The sequence below is a fragment of the Mytilus trossulus genome, chromosome 1 (genome assembly GCF_036588685.1).
Source record: "Mytilus trossulus isolate FHL-02 chromosome 1, PNRI_Mtr1.1.1.hap1, whole genome shotgun sequence".
NCBI classification, from domain to species: domain Eukaryota; kingdom Metazoa; phylum Mollusca; class Bivalvia; order Mytilida; family Mytilidae; genus Mytilus; species Mytilus trossulus.
Window position 1 is genome coordinate 63,754,901 of NC_086373.1, and position 12,019 is coordinate 63,766,919.

The 12,019-nt window shown below is 32.3% G+C and overlaps 1 protein-coding gene across 1 annotated transcript; it reads right to left on the reverse strand.

The window, feature by feature from the left end:
• Positions 1–2,368: 2,368 nt before the first annotated feature.
• LOC134681891 (multiple epidermal growth factor-like domains protein 10) lies at positions 2,369–11,051 on the reverse strand. The gene is made up of 4 exons (XM_063541535.1): positions 10,857–11,051; positions 5,055–5,189; positions 4,072–4,209; positions 2,369–2,467 (listed from the first exon to the last, which is right to left on the reverse strand). The coding sequence occupies exons 1-3, from the start codon at positions 11,047–11,049 to the stop codon at positions 4,121–4,123; spliced, it is 417 nt and encodes a 138-aa protein (XP_063397605.1). The 5' UTR covers positions 11,050–11,051; the 3' UTR covers positions 2,369–2,467; positions 4,072–4,120.
• Between the last annotated feature and the right edge of the window lie 968 nt (positions 11,052–12,019).

The following is a 12,019-nucleotide window of genomic DNA, read 5'->3' on the forward strand; positions in this document are numbered from 1 at the left end:
TTTAGGATCGATATGTCACAGGCTCGATAAAAAGTGCAAACCACATACAAATCTCAGCAGGTGATGAATTGCTTTAAACAAAAGAAAAGAGAGTAGAATTAACAGTAGACTTTGACAGAACAAATATATAAGATACAATTTGTTTGAAAAGTAAATTTCGTCACTTTTAATCGCAAATAGAAGCCATTGAAAAAAAAAATTACAAGGCAGATGTGATTTTAATCAGTTCTTTTTTTTTTAAATCAAAACTCAAGTGTACGCATGGGCGTTTTGGCGTTAACGTAGCTACACGCCTGCTTGAATTCTTTATGACTATTACCAGAGGCCAAGTGATTTAAATCATGATGACGAAAAGAGAGCTTTCATTAAAGAAGCTGCAAAACTTATAAAACTCGATATCCGATCTGTAAATGCAACCAAGTATAGTTATCTAACACCAGCTAACATTGAATCACCAGTTTGAATCAAGTGCTACAGCAGTACAAAGAGTTGACCTTCCATGCGATGTAAGCAACAGCTTTGTACAATTTGTAGCAGATAACTTTGACTACAACACAAGAACGATAGATGGCCTCAACACTTCAGATTTGTTTATTGAACAAGTCCTAATGAGAAGTGTGAAAACCGTGGGTGTGTTAACAAGAGGTCGCGGTATGACTGAAAGCCAGCGTTTCCTTTGGCTTATGTCCATGAAAGCATGTTGTGAGATCAATTAAGTGATGCAAGATAAGTCAGGTGTAGGTTATTTTTTCAAGTGAACAACACAAAGACGAAACACGCGCAATACAATAGAAGGACATTAACGACATTTAAACTCTTCTCACATAAAAGTCGGAATCCGTTCATTGAGCCAGAGAAAGACGTTCACTACGAAACATAGAGACAGGAGTGGTAGCGAATAAAACCGTGAATATGGATAATGCCAAAACGGTTGGGATATTCCTTCTACAAGAACTAGTAGGAAAGAATATAGCTGATCACGCGTTAAGGAAAAAGAAGCAAGTCATTACGCTTGGAAACAAAGTTCAGGCAAAAATTGACGGCGAACCTCTTAGAATAGATTCACAGCTCGTTTTCAGAGATACACTACTGCTGCGCATTGTATTTTCTACGATATTTCAGAGATACTTCAATTTGAATTATGCGGAGTTCCTCCGTCAATTTTTTGAAACCATATTTTTAAGAGAGCCCCCAAAATCAACCCTTGCCGAATATATGTGGAATTTGATTGAACTTAAACAAAAACACCAACAGAAACCTACTTTGTACTTGATGATGGTTTTCTTATTCACCGTTCCCCATGGACAAAAGGAGCGACGGTTGATACCATATGTATGAATCACGTCAATTATGTTAACAATCACTATCAAAATGCAACTATTGTGTTTGACGGTTATCCATCAGTTCCAACTACAAAACATGTATTTCGTAATCACAATCCTTTGCGTTATTTTGCAATCGCAAAGGTTTGCGTTATAACGCATATAAACTCATCATATACCAGGATTAAAGATTGTATTAACGCTTGATGCGCGTTTGTCTACTAAAGACTCATCAGTGACGCTCGAATCCAAAAAAAAAATGAAAGGCTAAATAAAGAATAAGGTAATGACGCAAACATAAAGGAAATTAAAAAAAAACATATGTGTGGCGCTTATGCGTTTCCGTATCTGTTCATGTTAGTTATGTAGAAAAAAATTTGCCATCCCAATCCCAATTTTCATATACTTGTATGCAATTTACTTTAAATATTGATTGTTTGCGGTAATTTTATGTTAAAAGTCTCAAGCGTCATAATAAGTTATTTCTAAGGGACTTTTAAATGACACCAAATGTTGTTGAAAAAAAGGTTTTAGCAAAAGGAAAACTTCGGAACCATGTTGCAATCAATATTTTGTATCAAAAGGTCAAATAGTCTGAATCGTTTTGTTTGATTGCATTGAAATCATGAAGACCTGAATAAACTTTGACATGTTTGATTATACTTGTTTGAATGTATATATATATAAAGTAATAGATTGTCTCATGAATGGTTTCTTTTCTTAAAAACAGAAAAAAATAATACATAATAAATTTCATGTTCTCCAAGCGTTTTTCTGAATTAACCTTCACCAGGAACGCTTAGAGCCAGTATATGAGAGCATAAGAACCAAAACAGGTGAAAAGTCATAAGCTAACTTTAAGTGTGGTATAACGGATGAGGATTTTTTTTGTCTATTTTTTGGGGGGCAAAAGTGTTGAAGTATGTCAATTACGTTGATCTGATTAGTCATTCTATTTATGAAATCTTTTGCACATTTCAAACTAACCAAACATCACGTACCTATGTTGCAGAATTCGTCATATATATAGCCAGGACGACATATAGGTATTTTATTACATAATCCATTAACAGGATCACACATGCCTAGTACACATCCCTCACAAAACTGAGAACAGTTCTTCCCAAATTGACCATGAGGGCACTCTGAAAAAAAGCATAAACAAATTCAGCATCAGTAATATACAAATTGTCCAAAGTAGAATAATTGTTCAAGCTTTTAAACATTTTCTGCATTTTATTATTAAGCTAAAATACAAATATCAATGTTCATTTAAATCATATTTTTAATTTGATAACATTTTAAAACGACAGTAGTGAAAAAAGTCCAAATCTTGTAAATCGACTTAAAAGACACATCAAAGTTACAAACAAAAATACTTCGAGAATATGAGCGAAATCGGATGGGACGACAGGGTAATAATAACAACTGATTTTTATTTTTTTTTATTTTCTTTCAACTGGTCGGTCACTAAATATTAACTCTTTACCATTCCTTTTACTCGAATTTGTGTTATAATCACTTTACGTTAAAATGCCAGTTGTGTATTTTGGGGTTCATCTTTGTGGTTTAATATTTGCAATTAAGCAATCATCGTTTTTAAATAACCCAGCTAAAACTTCATCGAAAAAAGAATTGTGTAAATCTCGAATTATGAAAATATTGTGTTTTTGTGTGGTCTTTAAAAACCTTTCTTTCAGTTTTGTGTTGAGCTTTACAATATGAAGGTTCATAAAGTAATTTTTTTTTATTAATTTCAACGAAAAATTCTATAAATGTATAGAATAATTAATCTATTTTTTAGAATTTCTGCCTATACCAGTAAAACGTGCATATTGAGATTCAAGAGGACAAATTGTATAAATGCAATGCATTTTTTTCTTCTTGTGTAACTTGTTTTTGAATTGAAATCTTAAGTAACCCCCTTTTCATCTAATGGTCATTGCTGCATAATCGACATGTTTTTATTATAATCACAGGATGAAGAATAACAAAGGTCAAGTGAAATAATAGAAAAAGACGACGTAGAGTATTCTAGTTTCTATATAATATTATATATTTTGATATTCAGGTCGTCCATATATTGAACCAAGGATTTTTTTGTTAAAAATAGTTGAAAACCAACTACATTTTGTAGTTTATCCTCCGACACTAAATAAATAAATAAAATAATAAATCTAAAGAGTTTTTGTTCCATTTTCTGATATTAATTTGAATATTTGTTAGATAACATCAAAATAGAGAATATATAAATACAGGATATAGCTATAGTGTCTCAGATTTATTTTTAATTTTTTATTCCACTATTCACCGGGTCAAGCTGAATTATAAAACATAAACTATTTCATTATTCATTATTAATTTTTTAAAAGTGAATAGTGTACTATTTCACAAAGGTTCCTTGAAGCTTTTAGGTAAAAGAATTGCACAACATATTAAAATAGATTACTCCTTAGCATTTAGGCTTTCAAACAAAACATATAAGAATCCAAAATGTGACCCAGTCTGATTTGATAGTGGGGCTGGTGTTAATCAGACTGAATGTGACCCTTTGGATATTAAGACAAAATTGAAATTCAAAGGCAAAGGCAAAGTTATTTAATAGTAAATCGAACATGGTCGTTTAGTAACGATGCCTAATTCAAATTGAAAAATTTAAAAAAAAGTATATTGACCTTCTAAATATAAGGACGTTTCTGTGAATAACATGGAAACAATAGATAGATCGTAAATAAAAAAAACCAATAACTTTCAAAACAATTAAATCCCTGCCATCCATCTTTGCAGTCACCATTGCATCATCCCGTCACGTGGTTACATGGTGAAGTAACACAATTTGTTGAACATTTCTCAAGACAATTTTTTCCGTAACTGCCAGGTTGACATGCTGTAAGATGAAAATAAATAAATACGTAGACATAGACATGTATATAAATTAAAAAAATCTAATATATATTTCATCTTAAAAAAAAAACTACTTCCTGTAGACATCAACCAATAACTACACACAGTTTATTTACGGCTTTTTTAGATGAAAAATTACCATACACATTAGTTAGAAATTATAACATATTATTCAAATTGTCATTGATAACTCTGTATAACAATAAAATCAGGACTTCGCAGGTTATACTACTCTTGCAGATTTAAACAAAATTCTTTTTTATTCAATGAATATCATTAACAAGCTCGTTAATGTACTTGGGAAACATTCATAACATTTATCATACTGTGCATGTGGTACATTGACGATATCAAACCAGAGGTTGTTTTCTCGGTCTGGAATATTGTTATAATGTGTGCAAGTATTTGTTAATTAGAATGCAGTCAAAAGACGCAAACAACTAAAAGACATATAGGTGCCGCATAGAGTATTTTATATTTTCCCTTTTGGAAGCTATACCTTTTAAATATATACTGCAGATTTATAGATACTGTAGTCAAATCAAATGTTGCCGAAACATATTGTTACTTTGTGTCCATTCTAAAGATTAAGCCGTCTTCATTTTTTGGCGTTAAATTATGGCCAGTTTACTGTGTTATGATTTTGTTGAAAACAGTTTTCTTTTGCTTTTTCTTAACTTTTTTCTCTTTTTTTAATAACATTTTTGCAAAGGCTATGTGCTTTCTGAAATGTTCAAACCGGTATCAACTACCCGTCGTGGTTTGCTTAACACATCAAATTATAAAAGACTAAAACATAATATCATTAGAACTTTAAAATATGTTTACCCTGTTTACAATCAACAGAACTCCATCCATTTGAACAGCCGAATGTGCAAAGTCCACTTTTAAGGTCACATGGTCCATGACAGTTTTTTGGGCACGATGTATTACAGAATGTACCATAATGTGTAGGTGGACAACCTGAAAATAATAGTGTTAACAATAAAATTACTCAATTACTCGTAACTTTTCTTTTTACTTAAGCTAGGTTCACACTACCGATTAGATCAGCTAAACCAAGCCCGATCAAGACATAAAATCGGGAGACTGGTCTGACTTAATCGACAAGAATGATCGGGGTAGTGTACCGTGCTATCATTGATCTGCCTTTCTACCCGAGAATTTTTGACATGTCAAAACTTTCGAGTACGGATCGAGAAGCCAGTCACTCGAGCAGAGATCGGGAAGTCGTCGAGTAGCGGTCGAATTGGTCGGGAAAAGGATCGTGTAGCGATTGAGTTTGGTCGGAATACACATTAAACCGATCAGTACTCGATCATTTCGACCTTTGCTCGACTAATCTCGAATAATTTCCCGATCAACGCCAACCTGTTTGATCTGTGGTTCATAGTAAATCGACCGATGCCCGAGCGCTTCAGGATCACTGCGACCTTCTATTTTTTTTTATCCTGGGCCAACTCGACAGATACATAATATCTACGTTATCATATTTGACCTTCCTTCGATCTCTACTCGGTCATTCAAGAGTACGCATGACTACTAAGGGTGTACAGATCTGATTAATTGTCATAACTTTGCTTCAGTAAAAATATATTATCACCATTTATTTTAACAGTACAAAAGATAGATTCTGCAAAATGTCCTCCATGTACAGTACTTCTCTATATAGTTCTGAAAAGAGGGTTCACATAACAAAAAGGAGGCAAAAGATATCAAATTCAAAGGTCGAAAACAAACCGACACAGCTATGGCAAAAAACGAAACCGTCAAGAAGACAAACAGCAGTCAACATAACATGACAAAGATAACTACACGCAACCCATAAGTAAACTATCTCAGGTGCTCCGGAAGGGGAAGTAGATCCTGCTTTTTGTCCATAGAGGATTTTTCAAATATACAAGTATATAGTTATCAAAGGTACATTGTAACAGGCTTATAATTTAATATGCAAGACGCACGTTTCGTGTACATAAGACTCATCAGTGACGCTCAGATTAAAATAGTCATAAAGCCAAACAAGTACAAAGTTGAAGAGCATTGTGGACCCAAATTCCAAAAAAATGTCCTAAATACGGCCAAAGTTATCTATGCCTGGGATAAGAAAGTCCAGAATTTTGTGTACAAATAAAAAAGTATAAACATAAGAAAATATGGTTATATTGCAAATAAGACAACTCTCCACAAGACACCAATTGAAACAGAACTACTAAACTCCTTACTTTAGCATATAAATGAAATAAAATAAATAAAAACAACATACAAGACAAACAAAGGTCATAGGCCCCTGATTTGGGACAGGCACACAAATGCAGCGTGGCTTATATTCACAATCGCTTTTTTTTTAACACACGAACTTTTTGACACAATTTTACAAATTATGAGAATAATGACAAATGATTTTTATTTATCTCTTAATAGATATATATATAAACAGTTTCATAAAATGTATCACTCCAAAGGATTGAAATTCTACTTTTGACCAGATTTTGAGGGAAAATACTGATTACATACATATGCACATATATGACACAAACAGGAAGCTTAATTTGTGAGAAAGCAAGGAAAAGGGGATGGTAAAATTTAGGTATATTGCTATACATCATAAGTCTCAATCCAGTGACAAATCTCGTTTGGTGATGTCATTTTTAGGGAGCAAATAGTAATAATTCCACAACATATAAGCTTCCACTCTGAGGAAGTTTTATAACCATTGGGATCTTCCTTGTTGAGCTCCTGCAAGTCTCTCGTTCTGCCATACAATTTTCGCCCCGTCAGCCGCTGCCTCACATATATATATTGGCGCTCGTTGCTGTCTACGCCTTCTTGTTTCGTCCTTAACGATCTCTTCAATATCAGCCGCAGCTATAAACCTGTCTCTGTGGACCTCTAACCACCTTTCCAGCACCTTAAGTTGCTTAATTTCCACTTATATACCTCTATGGATTTATTTTCTTTCAGATCGACAGGGCATTTTTTTCAGAATCAACCCGGACGATACCATGCGTCAATGAAATATACTCAAAGGCATAAAATAATGACCTGCGTGAGGTCATTATTACCCTTGATAAAAATGCTATCTATAATAACTTCAAAGTTTTATTCGTCTGATAGTTTTTTGTTGAAAATTTAATAAATTAAGTTCAATCGATGATAGCTGTAAAAGTAACCTTCATTGCCCACTTTTTAATTTTAGAAACAAATAACGTGAAATTATGATAATTTATCGGTACAATAAAGAAAAATTATCATATACGTGAGATGAATTTCAATGTAGACTTTCATAAAATAAAGCCAGATTTAACATAGTCGTGTGTAAGATTTTGAAAACATTATTGAGTCACACTGAATAGATTGATAGATTTGTGGTTGCTTGCTTAACGTCCAGTGGCACATATTTCATGCATGTTCAGGACGATACACACTGAATAGGAAATCATACTGTGACCTACATCTATTTATATTCGTCTTCGTGTCAGTTCTTAACTTTTTCAAATTCAGGTATACCTTTTATCTATCAAATGATCAACTTATAAGATAATCTTATATTCTAGTGAATAACATTAACTAAAAGTAACTCAAAAAAGGGTTGGATGCAGAGGTTAATTATATCCTGATTACCTGTTGTTAAAATGTATTGCTATTCAAAAGACAATCTTTCTGAGATTTTCATTCGATTCAATAAAAATTGTAAAAAAATAACCACTTTTCCGCGATAGAAATAACATTACAAATGGAAAAAAAAACATACCTCTCTCCCTTTTCCATAAACAAAGTGGTACAATAAATTACTTACAATGTGTCTTGTATTTGTCATACACCGTTATCAGATGGTAACAATACATTTGTATCTTACTTCATGCAGTTACAGTAATATTTTTATTGTGTATGTATAATAGTTTTTAAAAGGTTTATATCTAGATTCATTATTGAGTTTTATTTCACATTCTATGAACCGTAGGGCGTATTAAAACCTGAACACATTAGAAAAGAACATCCCACTTTAGTGTTGTCGGAAAAATAGAATATTTAATTTTGCAAATCTTTATAAAAAATAATATTTTTTATGACGGTATATAAGTAAGATAATGCAAATTGTAAGATTTTCCTTGTCGTAGAACACACCTCATCATGTCAGGATTGCTCAAAGAAAGACATGGAGTCATGAATAGTCAAGTTAAGGTAGATGGGGTGTCTAAATTATAATCCATATAATTCTTTTATAATTTTCCAAAATGAAGTTTATATCCTGCTTGTTCAAAAACATTAGTAAAAAGAATGGGTCACCCGGACTGATTTTCACACTACAGGTTGTGTAAAATTGACAGATTTTGTATAGATTATGCATGGAAAACCCAATTATCCACCATAAAACAAAAACTACACTATAGAATTTTTAGATAAAACATGAGAACATAGCTCCATTAGTATGCTTTCAGATAAAAAAAAATGGGGTCACCGGATTCGTTTTTTCTTGCTACATAATAAAACGGGTAAATTCCTAACACATTCTATTGTAAAAGTAGCACTATGTGAATTATCTGCACTTGCATTTAAGTTGCCTCCCCTTATTTGGCATAGTTGAAAAAAGTTGATTAAATAAAAGTGTTCGTGTTTTTGTAAAATTTAACCATAAATATGATAAATCATGGCATTTTCTATATAACAATGAAAGTTCTTACACACGAATCACCAACTACTTTCAAAATTTGCACATTTTATCAAATATCTATACCTTGTTTTCTGGTATTTCAAAATGCAAGATGGAGGAAGACACCCTATCTACCTTAAAGTCCTGTACAGTCGGATATCCATCTGGTAGAAGTCATAAACTGGCCTGATCACGAATTCTGTCACGCTTGGTCGTGGAAATTTTGATCATCGAGATCATCGAGTTGATTTGATCGGCAGTGTGAACCTAGCTTTACATTTTATTAGTTACTGATTTAAGTGAGTTTAGTTTGGTTTGGAACCTTTGAGGATGAAAAAAATATCATAATACTTCTTTTAAATTTTTTTATAAATGAATGTTTATATTGATAATGAAGAAAAATTCAAGTATTTGGCGTACCTTGCTATTGTAAATGCTAGTTTGGATCGTGTTTTCATGTCGTTTAGGTGTCAGACCACCAATTACTCCCTCCAATTTAGAACGTATGTAAAAGTAGTCATACTTTTACACAAAATAGTGCTTTTGATGTCATTGTTTACTTAAACTTACCAACAAATTTGCAGAAATGAAACTTTTGGTGAAAGGGAAATATATTTACACCATTTTGAGCCAAAATTCACTTGCCTATGAGTTTGCATTAAAAATTCAGGATTAATGCGCTACATAGTACACTAATTTAAGATTTCCAGAAAACCGGGAGTTATTTTGGTAGTACCTGTCTTTTCAAGTTCAGAAATTTGTTACAAGACTTTAAAATTAGTTGAAAATTGGCATGTAGAAAGGTGATACATGTACAATTCAGGATATACCTGGTTTTCTTGAAGTTAAACTTAAGGTAAAATATTAAGAAAGCTGTGAAAATTGCAAAATTTGGTTGAACAGATAGGGATTTTTAATTGGTGGTCTGACACCTATACCACATATCGTTGGGTAACCACGCGGATTAAATCCCGTAGTTTTTTCTCATAAAAACACGGAGTCGGATGATTTATATTATCTGTAGGTTATAATACATTTTTTAAGATGAACAACATTTTTCCTCATGTTTTTTAAAGGCCAATCTAACACGTAAATAGTTATGAAATAGGAATAGTCTTTATGAAAAGCGATAAATCATGTTTCTACTGATACACATTATGCTTTGTTGCAAGAGGTAACAGTTATGTTCTACATAAAGGTACGTGTATTTTTGAAAACCTTACTCCCATTAAACTACAGAAAGAAATACATTCGAGTGGTTTGTTTGCGTTTATCAATAACTCATAATTAATAATATTTAAAAAAAAGTCTTGACATCACTTAGAAGAGTGACGAACTATTTGAAGTAGAAGTATAGGCTCATTTAAAACCCATAGTTAATTATTCGGCTAATATCTCTCTCTCTCTCTCTCTCTCTCTCTCTCTCTCTCTCTCTCTCTCTCTCTCTCTCTCTCTCTCTCTCTCTCTCTCTCTCTCTCTCTCTCAATCTAAATCTAAATCTCTCTAAATCTCTAAATCTCTCTAAATATATAGCTAATAAAACGACCAGGAATCAAAAGCCGTCAATCTGAACAATATGATATACAAAAAGAGATGTGAAAATGAGTAAAAAAACAATTCGAAAAGAGGTTTGGTTATTAAACATATCCAGACGAAAAGAAAACAGTATGAGGTTTTTCAGTGTAGAAATACAAAATTTCACAAAAAATGCGAGGTGCATTTGTGCACGTGATTACAATAATATTGTATGAAATTATTACAAACTTCGTATAATTAAAAAAAACTTTAAGAGGGTGTTGCAAAAGAGACGCAAGTAGAAAAAAATTCGTTGCATCAGATGATCGATAGAAATTACTATCTGCGAAAGATCTTAAACCTTTTATCTACAGATTTTCTGTATGTCTCGACTTTACGTAAATATTCAAACAGATAGATGCATTCTTGAACAAAACATGTGTTGCTTTGATGAAAATACTCACCAGAAATTCCAATCTCACATAGTTCAAGTTCAGAAGGTTGACCCTGATCTGCATAAAGTACATATGTTATGTATCTGAAAACAGCGTTAAATGTAATCTCAGAAGGCAACGATCTTTCATTGTATAAAACTGTTCCAATATTCCAGGTGTTACTGTTATTTGAAGCGTAAACAATATGCTGACCTTCCTTCATAGAACGTTCTAAAATAATAATAATAAACGTTTCAGTGTTAACTGACAATAATTTTATTTTGGATGTAACACATCTTCTAATTGGTTGACGTCGTTTTGTTTATCATCCCATGGATATAATTTTTTCATGTGACCGTGACGTCAAAATGGAATTTTGAATTAAATTATACGAAACGACTGTAATATTTCTATTCAAAATAACATACAAAATGTTGTGCACACTGTAAAATAACGGTTATTTAGTGTGAATATCATGTTTAATGCCACACCAAGATCTTATTAAACAAAATTCAAGTAACTACGTTTATAAGAAGGATTAAATGGGAAGGCAACTTTAATGTCAAAAAAATTACACTTTTCCAATTAAAACAAGCAGTAAACTTTGGCAACTAGTGCCTGTTTGATTAATTTCACATGCTTTGTTGATCAAGATAAGTTAAAATCGTACATGTATAACCCTAAGTGACTATTCTTACCATTTTAAATATTGTTGATGCAAATTATCTTGAAAACCAAAATATATGAAAATAACCTTTAAAAATTATCAGCAGGACATGATAAAAAATTTGGTGATATTGTCAGTAAAGTCGGTTGATTTTTTATAAGGGTTTTTGCCCATTAAAACGAAAATTTATAGATAATGAAAAATGTAAACAGCAAAAATAATAAGCAAGACACATGATATACAATATTATTCGTCAGCAAAGGGGAAATTTTCAGTCGACCCCTCAAAGATGTTACTGCTGTTAAAGGATAATTTTTTCCTCGGAGCTCAGTATTTTTGGGATTTTACTTTTTACCATTTTTTAACGAACGCATTTAATGGAGTCCGTTATGCGCAGTCTTCAGTTTTCTGAGTCGTATTTTGCAGAGTGTTGTTGTCTTTGTTTATCGTTTATTTGCCATGCATTGTCTGTTCGTTTTCGAGTTATGACTCCCCTTTGGTATCTTCGCATCTCTTTGAAATTTCC